The 22,164-nt window shown below is 41.5% G+C and overlaps 1 protein-coding gene across 1 annotated transcript in view; it reads right to left on the reverse strand.

Annotated features, from left to right (window-relative positions):
- The window catches only part of CPXM2 (carboxypeptidase X, M14 family member 2), a 61,056-nt gene that overhangs the window by 27,800 nt on the left and 11,092 nt on the right, over positions 1-22,164 (reverse strand). The window contains exons 2-3 of the mRNA XM_015867589.2: positions 12,161-12,270; positions 8,473-8,612 (exon numbers count right to left, since the gene is read on the reverse strand). Coding sequence (XP_015723075.1) covers positions 8,473-8,612; positions 12,161-12,270 — 250 coding nt within the window. The remainder of the gene's footprint in view (positions 1-8,472; positions 8,613-12,160; positions 12,271-22,164) is intronic.

Here is a 22,164-nt window from a genome sequence, read left to right on the forward strand (position 1 = left end):
CCTTCTGACTCAACCCATTCTCTGATTCAACCCAGCAAAGACAGAAAGGAAGAATTTCAGAAATGGTCAACACCAAAACTCTGAGAAGAGGAAAAATAATTATTCCGATTGAAAAAGAAAGCAAGTCTAAGAGAAATAAACCCAGGTTCGAATGGAGGATGCATGTATTCAATGCATGTAACTGAATTAGGGCCAGTTTTCAGAGTGAGGATAAACGACCAAAAGAGGCAATGTTACAAACCAGAAGACATCATTGCTTCTAAAGCACTCCCCAGCTAGGGCTTATTTACCATATTTTAATTTTCTCACTCCATACACTCAGTAGAAGTTCAGACCTTTCCTGGAGGAGAAAGTATGCTAATCACCTGTACACATAATCCATCCTGAGCGATAACAAGTCAAAAGCTTCTCAGGGGCAGTCTGCCAATTAAAATACAAATGGGACCACATCCAGACTTGTACAGTTGCAGAACAGGAGGATTTCAGAGGACCATGGGAATACGTAAATCAGCACAAAGTGTTAGGTCATGTGCTGCAGACTGGCTTGCTTGTAAGAAATAAACATCCTCTTCGCATTTGCTGAGGTACAGAATAAACACAGCACAGGTGACCTTTCCGCTTCCACTAGCAATAAATACCAAAGCACATTGATGGGCGTAAGTTCTTCCTCCTGTTTCCCTCTACATATCATAAGGAAAGAAAAAACAACCCACACCAACAAAGAAACAAAGCCATTAACCAAGCAATAAGCCTCTGCCACAATTGAGGAGGCTGACATAAATTCAGATTCCCCTCCAAAAAGGGCAACTTCTGCCTTAATGTCACACTTGTAGCAGATTGTCTTTAAATTCAGGATACATCTATGGACCCAGATCAGTGTGTTCAGCTCATCCTTTTCCACCCAAAAAACCAAGCTGGGGGGAAGCCTCAGCAACTCACCCATGGACAGAGGGGAAACTTGAATTGAAGCAGAGAACTGAGAACAGATTTCCTCCATGAGCAGCAGTGAAGAGGTGCCAGGGTTGCCCAACATCCAGCAGGTGTGCACATCAACCTCTGTCTGTATATGGATTTAGTTTGTGCTGTGTAGACTATTTAGAGCCAAGCTTCTCAATTATGGACAGCTGTGTGAGCAACAGGTGAGTTGTCCCAGCCTCAAAGGATGCTCATCTACACCACCTAATCCCACAGGATTTAAGGCAAACAGGCAAAGACTCAACCCCACAGCCACTGCAGAGATGCTGCAGAGGAGACCAGAAAAGCATTGGTAGAGTTTAAGTGAGCATCACCTACAGCAGACCTGACTCCAAGCTGATGGTGTCATTCATTTGCTGTCAGGGCAATCCAATCTGTCTACACTGCAAAACTCAAAAGTAGAAAATAGAAACTCTCGGCAAACAGATTTGTATCCTTCAACAATACATAAATCAACAAGTCCAAATGCTTGAAATAGAGGAATTTATACAACAAAAAATGCTAGGCAATCATTAACCTCGAATGATGCAACACAATCAGCGTGCTGGCAGTTAATGATTTTCTGATTGAAAAAGCAATCAGTAAACTCATGCAAATAAATAGAAAACCATTAATACAGCCTAATAATATTTCTGCAGTTAACATTTTAAAGCACCAACTGCCCAACAGTTTCAAAAGTAACCCAAGTTAAAAAATGCTCTGGCTACCCACAGGTAGCCCAGCAAGTGCTATAAACTAATTAAAATGAACATGATTTAGGAGATGGAGCTTGAACAGCAAGCAAGGGTGGGCTTTTTTTCCCCCCCTCCCCTTTTTTTTTTTAATAATTGAAATCTTTGAATATTTCATTTTTAAAATTGCTTCTAGCTGACTTAAATGAATCCACTGCTGTGAGATCTGGCTCTTTGGAGGCCCTGTGAAGAAAAGCTCAGGGCCAGAAATTCTCTTGCTCTGAATGAATTAAACATGGATTTTATTTTATTTTTTTTTCCAAACTCCCTGCTCAGTGAGTTTGCAAATGTGTTTCACACCCAGTGGCACCATCTTACAGTGGGTTTTTGTAAGATTTTATTCTTTGGCCTTCCTTGAAAAATCCATGGAATGGTTGGGTTGGAAGGACCTTAAAGCTCACCCAGCTCCAACCCTTGCCATGGGTTGCCTGGCCCCACCAGCTCGGGCTGCCCAGTGCCCATCCATGGACATGGGAACCTCCATGAATGGGAACCAAAGCACTCTGGGCAGCAGTACCAGTGGAAATACAGCTATAGTTGTTTCCCATCACTACCATGCTTTCATACTTAAACAACACTGGAAGGCTCCAGGCCTCTTGCATGGGGTCAAAGATATCCTTGGCCTCAAAGGTTTTACAGTTTTAACACTCCATTCGCAGGCTGCTCCTTGCAAAGGGATCTGCATGTCCTTGAAATTCTTCCTCCACCACACTTTCCCTTTCTTTTATACCTGCTAAATACCATCAGCCCCGATTGTATTTCTTTCAAACCTCTACATTTTACCTTTTCCCTTTCCCTTTTTTTTTTTTTTTTTTTTTATTGGGGGGGGTGTGCTTGTCACCCCTGTGTGTATTGGCTACGTATTTCAGGAGATAAATCTGAACTGCATAACCACTGCCTCACCACTAATATTTGTCTGTGAACATCAAAATAATGGAAAAGAAAAAACTCTGGCAGTAACCAGCAGAGACTGCCACTTGTGTGCACAGCTCTGAGCATACTTACAGCAACACTGAAAGGACTCCTGCCTACTGAGTGTGCACAAAGGATCAGCCAAGCTCTTGCTGTGTCCAGAAGGGATGCTGGCTTGGGAAGGGGAAAAAGAACAGCTGCACAACAGTCTTTTGGTAACCCCACACTTAGCCAATCTCATTGCAAAGAGGCATAATTCACATTAAAAGATATACAAATCATTGCTATGGGTAATATATGAGACTAATCTGGTACATCCTTTTCCAAAAACTTCAGCTCATTTGGTTTAAAGCTTCCCACTGTAGTCCCCCTTCTGAACACCCCCAAGAGCAGAGCAGGCTCTCCCCCCACAAGGCATCTCCAGAGTTAGGGAATTAGCCCATGGCAGGGGTTGGAACTAGCTGATCTTTAAGGTCCCTTCCAACCCAAGCCATTCTATGATAACAGATAACTAGTGACACTGAAATCAGATTGTTTCATAACTTGCATGATACATTTGATATGATGTCTGTAGACTGGGAACTCACTCAGTGAGACCTGACTTCAGGGAGGCTGTAACAATCTCTGCAGTCCTGTCACCCAGTCAGGGCCAATATCAGCTCACACTGATTTAATGTGCCTTAACAGTTCATGTCCGTACACAGCAGCTGCCTATTTTATTACAGGATGTGGATAAAACACTGAGACATTTCCAAATTTGCTGAAGTTTTTATTCAGGGTCTCTTTTCACATCCTCAACATGGGGAAAAATGGTATTGCTTTGGATGTCAACACCAAACATGCCTGCTGTTCTCATGAATTGGACCACGTATACAATTAATTCCACTGCATTTCCAAAGCAGTGCTGTATTCGGATTGTTTTCTCTCTGTATTTTACTCCTTCCTCTCACATACTGTGCAAATTGTTTTCTCGGGTATCTGTAACTACATCTGAAATACCAATGAATAACCACTCTCTTTCCCAAACGCTAATGGTGCAACACTGGGCTATCGCTGATAAATTCCTGATTATTGGAATACCAAAGATGCTGATGAGACTCTCTCATCAAAAAGAAATTCTTACTATAATTAAGATGTAACAGGTGGCCAAAGTGGGGAGGAAGGAAGACATTTTACCCTCTTGCAAGCATCAAATTTTATCACCTTGGAATCCTCACTTAAGAACTGTCTCATAGAAACAAGTCTTGGCTCCTGAGGAAATGGAGGTGAACACTGCAGTAACAAGAAAGTGGGGCAACACATTTAGCTCACAAGTCAATAAAAAGCAGCATCCTGCACCACCCAAATCAGCAGCAAATAAACAGCACTGACTTGAGTTTAACCTCAGCTGCATCTCTAGAAGGCACTCAGGTTGCTGCAGACCTCCTGTTCCCTACCAATAGCTTGTAAAGAGTGAATCTCTGCTGGGGATCATGATGTGTTGCATCACACAAAAAAAGCCTGAGAATGGGCTATAAAATACTGCAAATTTATTCCCTTAACAAACTGCAAGTGCTCTGTTTTTAACAAGGACTATCAGATAGAAAATCAATTTTGCTGGATATTTGATATCCCTATGAAGTGAACCACAAGGGTAACAGACAGGTGGGAATAACCCCAGTCTCATAGTAAGGCATACAGACTGACCTCTACCCAAATCAGGCACTGAGAACCTTCATGTCCCCACTTGTTTTCTTAAATTAAAAATGAATGCTTTGCAGAAAAGTAAAGCTTACCATATTTTCAAGAGGCTGTGAGTTTATATATATATATATATATATATATATATATATATATATAACAACTATTTTGAATTTTTCCTGCTTAAATTGACTCCAGAATGAGCATTTTGCACAGCTTGTAGCATCCATGCTTTTTACATTGTCACCTTATTTTCCGACAAGTAATATCAGTGCATCATTTAACATGCTTGAAAGATTAACTTAGAAGGATTGTATCATCACAAATATAACTTGCTGAAACATCTCATTCACTTCTCTAACAAAACCAAAACATCCCCTGCCTCAAAATTGCTGAAGCTTTGTATTAATACACTGAGTCTCTTTAAACATATGGGTTTTTTCTTGACACAAAAGATGGCGTTGAGCTATCAAGATTGTTTGGGTTGTGGGAAACATGTTTCCTATGTTTTCTAGGTTCCTGCCAAACTGCTAAGAGTGATTAATATCTTCTCAGTCAAAAGAGTGCATATTTTAAACTATCACATCATTGCTTTAAATACAACCCAATTCCACAGCGATGCTTCCCGTGTCCCACTCAGCCTTGAAAAGTTGTTTAAAGATACATAATTCATAAAACTCAAAGACACATTGGCAGAATTAAAGAGAATTACGTGCTATATTTCTCCCCCAAATACTCAGCCACAAACCCTCCGGTAGCTCAGCTAGATCAGATCTATTAGCATCCTCAGTCTCTAAGAAGAGGATGTCACGTGCATCTCTGAAAGGTTACATTACCCTCAACTGGTATTGATGATGGTAAGCGGAGTGCTTTGCCATGGATTTGGGTTTCACAGGAGTGCCTGCAGTGCCCAAACTGCAGCACCCACCAAGTGCACATATTTGCTTTGACTGGTAAAGATCCTCCCAATTCAGGTTTCAGACTAGGCCTGTTTCTGAGCAGAAAAGCAGAACAATTTATTTCCAAGTAGCTGTCATGGAATTTGCAGCCACACAGCTCCAGTACAGAATTTGACTTCAAGAAGTGTTTTTCTCTATAAAGGAAATGATTAAACAATTCAAGTATTCATTACTAACAAAGCACGGTTTCTTTCTTTCTCTGGTTAGGTCACGTGTGCTTTCAAGAGTTGTTTCAGCACACTGGCCTCTTCCTCCTTAATGCTCTCACATCCCAAGCTTGGACACAAATGCCCTGGGAAGGCAGACAAGAAAAGGCAACTTTGCAAGTGAAACTGAGAGGGGACAAACTAAGGTGAAGCAGTTCCTGTCAGAGTATGAAGGGTGACAGCCCCCTGCATTTTTGTGCTCTTTGCATCATGTCAGGCATGACCTTTAGGCTCATCTATATCCTATTAAGTCCCTAAAACTGATAAACAAGGTTGAGGTGAAGAGACCATCTCTGCTTGGGTGGAGCATAGATCAGCAAAGCCAGATGACATCTGCCAGAGCTGTTATAAAGGAGAAAAGGGTTGCTTCCTGCACCAATAAGCTAGCTTTGGCTACAGCATCAGAAGTAGCTGTGGAATCAAAGGCCAAATTCCCAGTGCAGCCTCACAGTGTGGAACATAGTGATTTCTTGCAGCACTCAGTGCAGTGTCCTTGCCTCCCTTTCCTTTACATGCCCCCATTAAGTCAGCTGCAGTAAGCTACAGGGACAGGGACAGGTATGAATGTGATCAGGGCAGAAGTTCAGAGCTGACTTTCATTTAAGTAATTTTTTCTGCTATGTTCAAGTTTCTCGTTCAATGTGAAGACAGAAAAATTGCTTTTTTGATCCTTAATCTGTACCACGTAATAACATTGGTGAACCTAGCACACACATATCCCGGTGTCTTGACTTTCTTATATAATGCTGGGAAAATCTCCAAGGCTTAAATAAAATCCTACCTTGGCTCTCAGGCTTGGCAGGCTTTTGCTTCTAATACAACACAGAGAAGGCTGTTTTCTGGCTCTCCTACCCAAAATAAGCTTATTATCCAATATACGTATGTTTCTATTATCTACGAATGCACTTCTCCTGTCACACCACTTCATAAAGTTGGGAAGATGCCTCAGGTAGCATAACAACATCTTTTTGTACAAACTCTCATTTCAAAAATAGAGCTTTTTTATACTGGCGGCAAAGCATAAGAGGAAGATAGTGTGTCTCTCCTTTCTCTAGTGCCCGCTGTAATAGAACACTCATCAAAACACCTACCCACAGCAGCATGAGTCCCACCAGCCTGGTGTCTGCTTCTCAATAGGTTTACAAAGGGCAATTCACTGCATGCAACAATCCTGATACCATCAAGAGTACCAAAGTATCCGCCAGTGCTCCTCAACACCAACCCAAGGCGTGCTTTGCTTCCACTCAGTCTCTACTGTGCTCCAGATTCCATTTCTCTTTGTGCAGCTCCTGTCCACCATAGGGTTTCATGGTTTTAATTTCCTCTTGCTTCCTTGACTGCTGGAGGGATGCTCCACTGGCAAGTAGCATCTAACATTGTTCTGGACACATTGTCCTCAAGTGCCATGACACTGGAAACCATAGGATACCCCTGCTGGTCCAAATGAGGGCTGTATATTGAAAATCTTATTTTGGTACCTCTATGAGTACCAAGTTAATTTTAAAATATAGGGGCCAACACATGTAAAAGATGACCCAAACATCAACTAAAGAGATTTCACCTCTTCTATCTGATGATGGGGGCAGAGGAAATGAGGTGGACTCAAGGGAGGCCACTTCCACAAACTAAGTTAGAAACATGGAATCATTATGGTTGGAAAAAAACACAAAGATCATCTAGTCCAACCACAAATTCATGCTACCATGCCTACTATATTAGACACTGACAAGAGAAGACACATTTTCCAGGAGATATTGACCTGCCCCATGAGGCAGAAATGTGCCAATTTCACTGCAAACTGAGCAACAACTTGGGAAGGGCATGGATCAGCTCTCCCAGCACCAGCCCCAATGAAGGCCATCACCATTCTGCCCACCAGCTCTTCATGGGGAAAGACTCAGTTAAGAACAAAACAACAAAAAAAAAAAAACCCTCTGAAGACCCAGACAGTGAGCACGAGCTACAAGTAGAACATCAAGTCTGGCTGCAAACTCACAATACAGCCAAATTAAAAATAGCAGTGTGACAAGATAAAGCAGTGCAGTGCTGTTGTTGATGAGAATAGCAATGTCGAGAGTATGAATACAGGAAAGAATAAGCCTTTGCTACCGTAATTATCCAACGCAGAACAGCGTGGAATAAATATAGAAGCCCTGTTGCCCAAAAGGCTCCTGCTTCCACTCCATTGTTGAAAGAAATGAAATATCAGAAAATAAAGCAGTAAAAGAAAAATTATCCCTTTTCTTAACTATGGTGATGTTTTTCTTGTTTGCTTTTTATTGTGCATCACACAAATTTACTTAATGAGGGATCTGACCAGATCTTATACTGTGCACCTCCTGCACACTTGTTGGAAAAGGCCTCTCCCCATGAGCGAGGTAATTTGTTCACATAATGCAGTGAGACCCAACCAGAAGCTAAGAGAGACTAAGCGAACACTGCACAAAGGTTGGGATGAAGATAAACCTTCATCTCCAGTTCCTGTTCACACCAACTGATTGCTCTGCTCCTGGTATACAATTTACATCTCATTCAAACTGTATCATAATAATCTGGGCACCTACACTCAGAAGCAGGCCACAGATGAGTAACTGCACACAAATGCATACAGCTCTTTGCAAAGCAGTTATTTCCCAGTGCAAGATACTCAACCAATAACTCAAGAAATAACCATTTATTCTTTAATACGATAAGCTGATCAAGTTAATACTCGAAAAGAATTAGAAAGCTTAACACAATTAAATTTGGCTAAAAAATATAAAGGCATATAACCTGTTACCTCCTTTAACAGATGTAAATAACGACTAAACCAGTTTGGAGTTGCCTTTAAAGTTGCATTTTAGGCCACAAACGAACCTTCACCTTTTATTGTTCCTCATTTCAATACTCAACTTCATGCATCATTTCTATTCTTCCTTTTCCTTGGAAAGCAGAAGCACGCTGCAGCATGAATCCTTTGGCTTGAAAGCTCAGAAACTCAAGGAAAAAAAAAATCAAGCATGTACTTACGACCAGAGAGAATTTCTTCCTTGTGTGATGACTCCAGTGAATTTTGTTAGCCTTCGAGCATCTACTTCAATCCACTGAAATGGATCATTTCTTCCTGCACACCAAGCACCATCATAAAAATCATTTTCGTTAACACCTGCCTGAAAAGAAAGCAAAACTCTCTTCATAAATCAGAACCAGGAAACCAAAGGTCTTTCTTGGGAAAAAGAAAAGAAAACATGAAGTCATCATTCATTTCATTCTTTCCCTTGGCTCAATTTTAAGCACCCTGAGACTGTCATTCTCCACAATTATATGGAATGGCCAAAATGTTTTCTTGCTCAAAGTGTGTGGGAGAAAGAACTCTGCAATACCCCTTCAAAACCTGAGAGCCATTACTTACAAATATAGCTCAGAGAGCACAAACAAAACTTCAGTCTAGTCCAGTCCACCTGTCTGTGCCTGCGGCCTGACAGAGCCTTCATCAAAAACAAATTATCCACATGGTCTTCAGAGTGATGAAAGTCCTAAAAAGTGATCTCTGCTCCATTTCAATAATGCTCCATGGTGGAGTTAAATCCTCCCCCACCAGGATCAGCAAAAGAGACCGTAAAGCATATGGAAACAGCAATGATGTGTTCCACCAATTCCCATTCCCATCACTAAGTTTTTCAGGCCTTACAGCAAATTAAGTTTAAAGATTCAGGAGTGCCCAGCTCCCTGCAGGACTCCAGCTTGCTTACCAACCTATACCTTGAACTACATCAACAATAAACCCCACAAGCAGTCCTCTCCACATTCTCAAAGAGGAAATAGCCACAAGATATTTTTATTTTGCACAATCTGAGCACACAAGAAATTGAAGTCAAAGAAACATGTCATGTGAGGTCTTCAGATATTTATCTTCTTACTGAAACTGAGGAAATGTTCTGCACCAAGCTGGCTACTGTCGCAGAAAGCACAGAAGCTTCTCCATATGGTTCTCGGAGGCTACATTTATTTTTGTGTTATATCATCTGTGTTTAATGTGGATTTATCATTGCCATCCATGCAACTCCAAGAAAGGATATTTTTAAATATTTCCCAAATAGAAACGAAGAGTATGGAAAACTTTGAAAATGTGTATTAGACTCCTTTATGCTCTGATATACAGTTATTCTATATGGTGATTGATATTACAGCCATAGTTGGGTAATGATATCAAACAGTGACAGGTCTGTCTGTCTCCATTTGTACACTCAGTTTCTAACAAAACTGGTGTTGGATTGGTCTGATACACAGAAAGGAGAAGCAGCTGTCAATCCTATTTCTCCAATCTGAGTCTGGTATCGTCTGAAGACAGCACTGCAAAGCAGACACAGATTCAATTCCTGAGGCTTCTTATTCTAAATCTAAGATCAGAGAAACTTAAATTTTAATGGTTTTCCTGCATTGGCCAAATTTATACGAAGCCACCTACTCCTATGTCCTCATTCCAGTATCTTAAAAGCAGAGCTCATATACAAGGGGAAGCAGATTGCATGGAAAGGAACTCCATTAATGAAAGAGAAATTTCTTCAGGGAGGCCTGAACAGTGGGAAACACAACACAAATATGATCACTGCCTTAGTTAGAACCTTTCTCAAGCACAGGTTTCAGAGCATTTTAAATTAAGATGGAATTTGATGGAGCCTTAGGGTTGAAAACCAGTGCTTGCCAGGAAGCATTACAATCTACAGAGCACCTTGAACCAACGTCATGTTAATCCCCTGTGCACTGATGAAATTCCACCAATTCTGCCCATATCTCCCATTGCTGTGGCTGGGACCCTCAGTCCTCAATCTGACTAAGAATGCTGCCCATTAGCATGATGCTCATTGGGTTGTAAACCTTCCCTCTACATTACAGAGAGAAGGCAGAGAGAATTATTATTCATTAGTTTAAATTCATATCGCATTTCTTTGGAAAACTTTTGTTCCTGAAAGATGAGAACAATTATGATGAAATACTCCTTAAAGAACACAGATAAGTTGGAATTCCAGCATCCAACATCAGGAGCCACCCAACACAGAGTTCTGCTAAAGCAGACCCTAAAGAATCACAGAATCACAGAATTACCCGGGTTGGAAGGGACCTCAAGGATCATGTAGTTCCAACCCCCCTGCCTAGCAGGGCCACCAAACATACAACTTTACTAGATCAGGTTGCCCAGGGCCCCGTCCTGTGTAAAGGACATTACACAGCCTGTCTAAGTCTGGCCTGTGCTTGGTTCTAAGCATACACACCACATCAATATGACTGAAATTCACAAGCCTTAAAACTTAATGCTGAAAAGCAAGGTACAGGAAGAGTGCTGCAAAATGTCAGTGGTGTTAATTTTTAGCTGATTTCAGAGGGAGCAGTATCTAAGGAGAAAGAAGTGCCAGACATAGTGGTAGCTCCTAATGGTCAAGGGGGTTGGGGAATTGCTGAGTCTATAGCATACAGATAAGCTTTCAGTCGTGGAGAAAAACGTGGATTGGAGGATTATTAGAAATCTCCATTAGAGCTAAAGTTGTAGCAGAGAAAAGGGCTACATTTCAACAAGAAAATACAGCAGAGCAGTCACCGAAGTCAAAGTTCACCATGAGCTGGGTGCTGTTGCATTATTTGTATACAAGCCTTCTAGAGCCATAGGATTAGATAACATCACGTACCAGAGAAGTGCAAAAATAGCTGCTGCATATTAAGAATCAGTCCCCATATGACTCACAGCTGGAGGAAATGACAATGTGAAAATCTGTATCAAGCAGCAGTGTAATGCTATGAAACTTGTGCTCACAGGGAAGAAGAATCCACACACAAACCAAACCAACAAGATGCATGATCTTTCTATGCAAAGAACTCAGATCAAAGAAGACCACTGAGATCCTCAAACCAAACCCAACCCATGCCCACTAATCACATCCCTCAGAGCCACATCTCCACGGTTCTGGAACACCCCTTGAACAGAGCAACCTGTTGCAGCATTACCACTCTTTCAGCCCTCAGTAGAACTACATTGCAGAGCCCACAGGTGGGACCTCACATGCACCCAACTGCTGCACCTGGGCCCCTTCCACTCAAGCTGGCTCTACTGCTGGAGTGACTGCAGACTGATTTACTGGGCCTCCTGTCAAAGATTAACCCATTAAAGCTACGATAGTTTAAAAAGAGAAACACAAAAAATAGAGAAATAGAGTTCTGGTCACACAAAGTAGCTGAGCACAACATTAACGTTAAATAAAAGCAGACTGTCTCTGCTAGCAGCTTACGAATTACAGAATCTTTTGTATCGTATTCATTGCCTTTGAAAAGCAGCCTCAGGGCAAAAGCTTCAGTTAGAGCCACATACTTCCAATTAACTGCTGTCATTAACTGCAGGCAAATGGCTAAGAGTCATTGGCAGTGGGAGCCTTCTTGTAGACGCACTGCTCCTGCAGCCATGCAGGGAGCACCCACTTATGTTCATCCACAGAGCTCTGCTGGGGATTGCACCCTCAGCACGTGACTTCTATAGCCACGCAAATAAACCCCACAACTTTAAGGGTGATCCATCATCCCTATTCGCTGCTCTAATTCCAGCGTTTCCCCTTCACTTGAATTACATGAGCTGTCAAGGCAGTCAGAACCAATAACCATCCACTGGCTCCCTTTATGTAGCCATACAACCTGAAGCCATTCTCCCACTTAGCAGCAAAATGGATGTTACCTGAATATTAAGCCTTCCTCTGTGGGCCCCGAGGCCGTATCGTTTTGCTGTAGAGGCATGGAGCTGGAAGTCAGTAATTTTTAGTGTCTCTAGACCAAGCGGAGGACAATCTACAAAACAAAAGATGTATTAAAACTTTATATATATATATGTACATATGAAATGTATATTGATTTATTTAAAAAAGCAAACCATAAGCAAGCATTCCAAGCGTCTTGGTTTCACTCGTGCCAAGCTGGTGTGGGCTCTCAGCTGGTGTAACAAGCACAACACCAGTGAAGTCGATAAGAAATGGCAGTTCTCATGAAACCAATGAAGCAATGCTGATTTACACCAGTGAGGATCTGGCTTTTTGTCACTTGCATAAAATTAATATTGTTTGCTCTATGCTTTTGTCCTCCATAGATATGCAGAATATTTCCAGTCCAGTGTGTTTCAGCACAAGATGCCAAGAGAACGGCCTTTTATTTTCCCATCTTTTGGCATTTTTCTTTTTCATCTCGTTTTGATTTTTCCCCTGTACTTACTCCAAGCTACTGTATGAAGTTATGGTTCTAATTAAAATCCATTCTGGAAACTTCAATCATAGTTGCTCACATTGCACAATAGCATCTGTTACAGAGGTCCAGGAAGCCGACCGCTGAGCTGCAGAGGTAATGACTGAGCACAAAGAGGGCAATTCTGCAACAAGGGGCCATTTCTCAGCTCCAAATTGCAAAGAGAAAGAAAAGATGATGCCATTGCCACAACAGAAAGCTGGGAATGCAGCAAGCTAGAGCCCAGATCTCTGGCTTTGGAAGATAAGGCCTTGGAAAGAGTCTACTTCATTATTTTCAGAGAAAACATTGTGGTCTGAGATGACCCCAGTATTTGAGTCTCCTGCAGTCCTCAGCATATTTGTCCTGGAAACACTATAGCGGGGCTGGGAGGTGCACTATGTGCACTGCAGAAGGTGGACAAAAGCAAAGAAGCATTCTGGCAGCATTTGAATGGTACAGCAGGGCACGATTCAGAGGCTCTGAATTCAGCACTGGCCAAGATTGGAAAGCTTGCACAGGGCAGAGGTGGGAAGCAGTGCCTGGGTGCTTATTTAGCCAGGTCTGACTCTCACATTGGTTTTGTATTACTGTGCACAAACTGTCAAAACATATATGAGATCTGCTGTGCTCCCGCTCAGCTCACAGCAACCTAAAATCCCTTGGGAAAACCACTGTGTGCTATTTGTGCTAGCGTGTGTACGCCCATCCTTAGCAAAGTTCTCACAGAAATCAGTGGCCAAAGTTCTGTGTCTTCATCAGCGGCAGTAAAGACAAACATTAATTACTAATGTATTTCCTTATGCACCAGCTGTGATCATAGTGGCACACAAGAGACAGGCCGCAGACAGTTCCTCATTCTGAAGAGCTTTCAATCTAATTACCCCAAGCAGAGAAGAGACAGGATGGAGAAGAAGAATCAGAGAACGGAGCTGCTTGGAGGATTTGGGTTTCACTGGCAGATTGGTTTAACTGCATTTCCTTCCAGACTGCTCCATCTTTCATTGCACAGTGGCTGGAAGAAGGCTCAGGCTCTGACAGATCTTTACTGGGAGTAAATTGCAGAGCTGGGGACTGCCTGCCTTCCTTTAGCAAGTTCAGTCCTGCAGACAGGTTGGGAAATGAATCTCACAGGTAATCCTGCAAATGCTTATGTACTTCAGTGAACACTCTCACAATACTCAGGCACTACCCAGAGCAAGCTGCCTTCCCAGCCACACATCACTTAGCTCCATGTTTATGCCATTCCTGATACAGGCTAGGGGGAAATGTGCAGGTTCTGATGGGAATTAATGAAAAAGCAGCACATTTCCCACCGAGTAAACAGCCAGCTCCACCAGCACCATATCCAATGACGCTCCTTCCTTCCCACACTCTATTTTGCACTCCATTCTATTACCAGGTATCTCACTATTACACATAACCACACAATCTGCAGTCCCATTTTTGTCACTGGGGTATTAGTGCAACTGCTGCCTTCCATGCAAAGACCTGTTTTCACATAACCTGTAGGAAATGCACTATTTTTGAGCCTGACATTTGCTTGCCAGATCTGGATGAGGTTCCCCAACCTTCCCACATGTGACATGCAGTGCCAGTGTACATATAAAGAACTGCGATTGGTTTTATTCGGACTGTATACTCTTATTGTAAAACTGCCATATTCTGGGATTGCTGGTGGATTTCAAGCAGGGTTTCTTAAGCAGTGTGCTGGGGGAAGAAAAAAAGCCTGCATAAATTTTTTGTGTATTATCTCATTGTTCAAATGGATCTGTACTAAACGTGCCTGCTCTTTATTTTATCAGCATCAATTATTTGTGTTGCCTGTAAAGGCATCAGATCAACAGGTCAGTATTATGAAATGCTCAGTTTGATGGGAGTTGTTAATGGGGGTTTAAGGCTAGGACTGTTTGGTCTGGGGCAGGAGAGACAATGACAACATGAGATTGTTAACATTGTAGAAATACTAGAAACACAGAAATATTCTTTTCACAGATGTGCAAATTCCATCATCAATAAAGAGATAAACTGAGAAGCATCTTGGACCACATTGACCAACAATGTGCAGAGATGGTGACAGCAAAGTTTTCTGTAGGAGCTCAAAAGATTAAGTCCAAATTACTCCCTAATTACTCATCCAATCCACCCGAAGTTGACATTACACTACAGAAAAAAATACTAATCCAGAGTCATACGGTGAATTTCAGTTTATCTACACTATTGTGTTGGTTTCTCCTCCCTCACACACTTTCCTAATTCCTGTAGAGGTAACTCAGATAACCTAATTATTTTTAGGAGATATACAGGAAAATAAAGTGCTTTATGGCAAAGCCTGCACTTCTGAAAGCATTGATTTATATATTCTAAGTAATTTAAATAAGCTTTCCAAACGACAATGAAAACTGCCACGCAGACTGTCTAAACACTAGTTTGGAAAACGCATGCAGAAGCTTTAGAAATGGAGAAGCATAAATAACCAGCACAGCTTTATGTTATAGATTCAACAAGCAATGACCCAATTATTTTGTCACTTCTTTAACTAATCAAAAAAAAGGAATTTAAAAATACAGGAAATTCAGCTGTGGTTTTAGAAGACATTTTAATCCAAATGCTGTGTACATAAAAACGTGGTATCAAAATCCAACAACATCCTTATGCAGCATCTTCCACTGAAATTCAGGTCAAAAAGAAAACCACCACCACCCTTCTACAGAACCATCTTGCTTGTCCTTACACTTGCAGTATAATTACAGTTAATCTCCTGCAACATTAACTATTCTTTATGATAAAATTTTCAGCAGACATCCTTGGAAAAGGCAGATTAATAATGTAAATAGAAGATGTATGTATGAACAGAGCAAGGAGAACACTCTCATTTATCTTTATTTCCTAAATTACTCTTTTATTTTCTTCTGGTCCAAATAAAGATGGCCGGGTTGAGCACAGATTGTCTCCACAGCTCTGATATCTAATGGGAACGCATTTAGGAAATTACTCTTTATCATCCTTTTAAAGGCACAGCAGACAAATGATTGTTGTGTTTTAAGAACGTTTTCCATCATTTTAAGAACCTGTTCAGTTTTTCAAATGGAATGAAATAAAGGAGCACGTTTCCTTTTTTACTTACATTTTTAGGAGCCATACCACTAATCCTTCTCAATCCATACCAGCCTGGGCTTGTCTGACTCCTCACTCTCAGCTCTGGAAATGGAAAAATATCAGCCTTGTGCCATCTGACAGGCTCCCTGATGTTTGAAGGCAGGATGTGCTCTGGCTAACTGATTATTCCTCATGATTCCATGTGTTTTTGCTCCAGGAGCTTCTTCATTTTAAAATATGTAAGAACTCCCTTTTACTTCAAAACGTGTTTGGGGAGAAAGGAAGTTACACTGTAGAAATGGGCAGGAGGAGGTCAAGGTAGCGTTGATGACAAGTTGATACCACCAGAGTCAATGGAAGAAATGTCACTGTTCTTAATGAAGTTGGATCAGGTTTTTACAATGAAGAACACCTCATAACCTTTGCAGAATAACCTATTTCTTCAGTTGTGCATTTTCCATCCAAACATACGCTGCCAAAATGGTTTCCAGTAACACAACACAGCCCAAGTTTTCATAGCAGTCAGCATCAAGAATGGACAATGAAGTATCTCCAGAAATAACATTTAAAGAATCAAAAGCTCATAATGGACATCTCAGCCTTCACGTGGCCAGAGTTTGACGTGTAGGGGCACAACAGCAAATACCTGCAGTAACAGATGATCTGTCACTGCCTGAGAGGGAAGCAGTGTGGTGCGGGAAGGATGTCCTGGAAACGTTGGAAATAGCAACCTACTGCTTTTATCACGGAGTCATGGAACCAGAGCACCTTTAAGGCTGGAAAAGAATTCTCAGATCCCCAAGCCCAACCCCAGCCTACCCCACCATGCCCACATCCCTCAGTGCCACATCCCCACAGCTCCAGGGACAGTGACCCCACCATTCCCTGAGCCACTGCATCACCGCTCTGAAAACAAATGTTTTCTAACATCCAACCTGAAACAAAACCCAAACGTGTGAGTTTCTGCACAAACATTTGCCTATCTAACCTGGCTACAGGCACATCCCTTCTCCAGAGACCTCATTCTCTAGGGGCTAAAAATTCATCCTTCTGACACTGTGTGCTCAGGCTCCTATGGCAAAATCACATGTCATAAGGCAGCTGTCATTTCAACTTCTAGTTCCCTATTTCTTTTTCTGGGTCATCCCAAAGTAGAAACAGAATTTGGGCTCCATTTATGTAAATCGCTTAAACACAGGTAGAAAAGAAACTGCAATTGTACGAAGCTACTACAATAGGTTAGTTAAGCCCACAAACACATATTCTGGGGGATGAAAACTTTAACGCTTATATTATTCATACTATTTTGATCCAGTTTTAGTACTTCCAATTTTAGACCCTTCTAGTTTTTAAACAAAAATTCTTAATGAAGCTTATTAAATAAGTCTAACCCTATTGGCTACCTGTAGAGCTATGGAATGCGTGGTTTATAATTCATCCTCCAGTAATGGAAACTTTTAATGGAATCTCTGGCAATGTAATTCTTGTGTCTCTAATAAGACTTAGCTCACAGTTTTGCAAGGTATTTTAAAACTGCAATGCACCTGAAAGGTGAAATATGAGTTAGAGAACATTTCTGCTGCCTGCTGACAGTATATTTAGATTGCTTGGCCGTCACAGACAGCCTTTGTGGGGGCTGACTTAAACAGAAAAAAGGCTCTCCATGTTAAAGAAAAATAAATAAGTAAATCATTATATTTACAGTATTGAGCCATTTGTAGGGGGACATGGGCTGGCTAAATCTTGCTGTTTTTTTAAGATGTGATCGTAGAAGTTTAAAATTCTCACAGATGTTCATGAGTCATGCTCTATACTTGGTATGGCCCAGCTTTTCCCTGGAAACAGCTCCATAGGTTTCAGTCTGAGCAGTTTCTGACTCTGTTCACATACAAACTATTGATATTAATGCATGCTAGTTTGCTTTCTGGCCTGAATTCAGTCCACCAGGTTAACTGAAGAAGTGAAGACAGATAAAGATTCTTCAGGCAAACACGTATTGCCTTTATTTGCTTTTTGTTACAAACCCTGAGCACCAAAAGAACAGAGTGAGCAGTGTTCACAAGTCTCCTAGGCAAAAGTTAAATAAGCTGAATTATAGTCCCAGACCAAAAACCAATCAAAGAACTGAGTCGATGCTGAATTTTTCTATCCAGAGACATTAATTGTGCTGCATCAAAACTGTATGTTTCTACTACAAGCAGAACATGCTGCACAAGAGTTTAAAATGTCAGAGGTTGTATGAGAAGAACGTGCTGGAGCGTGCACTTCTAATGGCTCCTGTTGAATATGTAAAACAATCAATCAAACAACGACCTTAAGTTGGAAACCACAAAAGGCTGCTCTGATGTGAAGGTCCCACAAATGTGACCCGTCTGATATCTTCCAGCTACTTTGGATGATCAGATACTCCTCTTCATTGCAACCCTTTTTCAGAGTCTCCAAGGCCACCAAAGCTATGTTCTCTCCCTCACAGCTCTTCCATGACTCACAGATGAGGAACACTTCCATGCATCCTTTATGCCATCTAAATGCTGACTGATGTGGGTCTCAGTCTTTCTACCCAAAAGGCTGCAGAGACTTGTACTCTGTGCAAGAGTAGAAGAGTTTCCTTTCCTTCCTTTGAAGTTCAGGGAAAATTCAGCAGTTCAAGGCAATTAATGAATAATTTAGGGATTATTTTGATCCTTTAGGTCATATCTGACATGAAATCAAACTTGTTTGGAATTTGGAAAGCACACTTTTTTATTACTTCACAGTTTTCTTCCCTCACACATCCAGATTGTGGCTGGTTCTCATTGTGACAAAACAGCACAATTAACAGGAAGAGTATCTGTTATTCCTGGCACAGCTGGAGGCAGGAATTTCCAGAAAGCCTGTCCTCTGGGAGCTTTCTAGCCTAGACTTCAGACTCAGAAGGCTCAGCTACACTCCAGACACCATGCAGCCTTCCTGGAGCTGCCTGCTGCTGCCACAATACATTCTACCTAAGAGATGGTATGATTTGTGACGTAGACAGTAGAGGGTCCCTGTCCTCCATGCATGGTGTCTGTGTGCCTGAATGCAATAAACATTTCTGAGTTTTTCTCCTGCAACTCAATCTTTCTGCCTGTGGTCCTTCTGGAAGCTGGGAATCATAGAATAGCTTGGGTTGGAAGGGACCTCAAATATCACAAAGCTCCAACCCCTGTGATGTATGCAAAGCCATCTCTATATCTAATACCAGACCAGGCTGCCCAGGGCCCCATCAAACCTGGCCTTGAGCACTCTAGGGATGGAGCATCCATAGCCTCTCTGGGCAGCTGTGCCAGCACCTCACCACTCTCATGGTAAAGAACTTAAGAAAGTACCCAATAACTGAAGCAGCAGCAGCCAAGCCCACATGTCCATAAGAGAAGAAAAAGGTGGAGAAAAAGAAGGCCTGCAGGCAGGCACCAGAATTCCCACTCTTCTTGTCCATGGGAACACCAGCTACACTGACCTGACATGGGGAGAGATGAGAGTGGGAGTCACACAGTGACAGGTTCCCAGCGCCATCATAGCTACAAAGCCCTGACAAAAGAATTGATGCGATAACAAGGAGTGTTCATTGCTATTACCACATAGAGCTGTTAAATATCACCATGGGCATAGCCTGAGGAAAGCTACCCGGTCCTTGTAAAACATGGTGCGCTCTCATTGGTACCCATGACCTTCACTTTCTGTACAAAGGAATACGTGCATTTAGTTGCTCTGGGGAATAAAGGACAACTAAACATCCCCTTGAAGAACCAAGAAGTGTTCTATCAGTTCTTTTTATTATAAGCACTGAATAACATTGACTTATGTGTTACTCATTTAAAATGTCTCCTCTGCTGTTTTTCTGAAGCTCAGGATGAAGACTTTCTGTAATTCCAGCTAAAGCCACAAAACTGAATACAGCCGTCAAAATGAGAACCACTCTTCTTCCCAGATCTAAACAAATAGACTTAAGCAAGCAATGGAGAAAAAGCAGTCAGACTGCTTGCAGACTGGCTGGATAAGAGGACTAAAATTACCATTCAAATGAGTATCTATCCAATGTGCTCATGCCAAAAATAGCTTAAAATATCAAATCACTGAGGTACAATGCAGGACCAAAGATCCTACAATGAGAACATAATTGTAGCTATTAAAAAATAAACACTGAGACTTGGAATACCAATAACAAGTAAAAACGAAGCAAGACAAAACAGCTGCTATCATCAGATACTTCTGTAGCCCTACAAACAAGACACCTTTGAAGTGCTAAAGTTTAACAAATTTAACAATTCCACTTGAGTGTATTTTACCATAAACTGTACAACTGCGTAAAACAGTTGTTTAAGAGTGTCTTAGGATACAATCAATTTCTTCCCTGCTCCTACAAAAGCTGAAGCAGTAACACTATACAGCCATAGCCAGATAACAGCACACTCACTGTGCGGATGTACAGAGGGCCAGCATGGTCATGAACCTCTCCAAACATGCATAACCTGAAAAATTGCCTAAACTTTGGCTTCTGGAAATATGCATCTACTAAACATTCTGCAAGCTTTAATCTGAGGCCAACACTCATTTTGAAGCAGTGATCCCAGGCTGCACAAGAGACGTATCCAAGTGGGAATAGATAGGAAAAGAGTAACCTCCATCACAAGGATCAGAAATACACACATGGAGCTATACTAGAGCTGGTGATGAAATGCATACAAATAACCCCAGTCTCTAAAACATCTAACTTCACTGAAATGAATGTTATCACTGATACCATACAGTTTTTGTCCTAGAATAGACTCAGAAAGATCAGAAAAGACTATTAAGGTCATCTGGTCCCACCACCTTCTTTCTCTCCCTTCACACACATGAAGCCCACAAATACCAAGCAGAAAAAAAACCTCAATTGTAAAAGTGTTCTTCCTAGTAATGACAAACCATTACATCTTATTGCCACCGTTACTGCTGCCTCCATTCTTAAGTACTCAATTTACACTTGAGAAAGACTGAAATGTGCCACTTTCCAGTAAGCAGTACTTCAAGGAATCATTTGAGCTGGAAGGAATCCTTAAATGTCATCTGCTCCATCTCTGCTTAGTGCCATTCAACTTCTAATCAAGTTTAAGCTCTAGATTAGACCAAAATACTTCTTTGACTTTACAAAAAGATGGAAAAGATGAATATGAAATCAAAACAGATGCATTAGCTTCCTTTGATGGAATAGTCCAAGGCCTAAGCCAAGTGAATGAGTGATGAAGATAGAATCACTGTGCTATTCACCTTTTGGGTTCCAGAGAAGGCGGTTTGCTACCAGTTTAGCTCTCTGACTTAGCTCTTGGTGAGAGCCAGCAAGCTTCAATGCCAGCACCACGGAGCAATAGGAGCTGTGCCTCTAGGCAGCAGACAGTCATTAGTCATCTTAACTGTGAGCTGAAATGTCAGCTTTCATTTTTTTCATGATTAAAACTAAAAATACACATTCACCAACAGAATGTAGACTAGAAGTATCCCGTATCTGTAGCAATACCTGTGACCATCTTTCTTAAGAGTCATTCTTCCTCTGCTGACTTACGAAAAACAAATCCTCGCCAGTTTAAATCTTTCCAAAGGATATGTGGCTGATAAGAAGTGGCATTAAAATCCCCTTCCCCTCTATGCAGACAAACACACAGTTGCAAACTCACCTCCATGCACAAAGCAAAAAGATCCCCAAAGATGAGCTGGGCACCTGAGCAGAACCAACCATCGCCACCCCAGCACCTAACTGTGCATGCAGAAGCCCCCTGCACTAAGCTGTCCCTCTTCCTACACCAGAAACAGTGGGGCTGCCCACTGCAAGGAGCCAGCATGGAGTGATGGGTACATTCATTGGGTTTGTTTGTGAGCCATCACCACACGCAGGCTGCTCTCAGCTGCAGCCCAGCCCTCCTCCAGGTTGCACATCTGGGCTGAATACTTGACCTATATAGAGAGCCTTTGACAGGAAATACCTAAAATCCATCCAACTTGGTTTTAAAACCATTTATACAGAGTAAGGCTCACTGTTACAGAGACATGGTGTAGCTCTAGCAGGGAGCTTAGATATTTACATATTTTTCCCCCCCTAAAAATCAAATCTGTTATTACTGTTATGAAATAATAGAAGGAATTAATAAGAGCAAACTCTCCGCATAAAGCATAAGAGTCACCTTAGTGCCTGGAGCTGTAACTAAGACAATGATTTTGAAGGAAAGTTACGTGCTTACAATTAACCTGATTTCTAACAGTGTGCTCCTTCCCAGCCATTAAAAAAGAATGTTTGTATTTTCCTGGGCACAGAAGAAGAAAAATATAAATGACTTGTTTACTCTTTACTTAATTACTCTTTCTGGTGGATTTTTT

This window comes from Coturnix japonica, chromosome 6 (genome assembly GCF_001577835.2).
Source record: "Coturnix japonica isolate 7356 chromosome 6, Coturnix japonica 2.1, whole genome shotgun sequence".
NCBI classification, from domain to species: domain Eukaryota; kingdom Metazoa; phylum Chordata; class Aves; order Galliformes; family Phasianidae; genus Coturnix; species Coturnix japonica.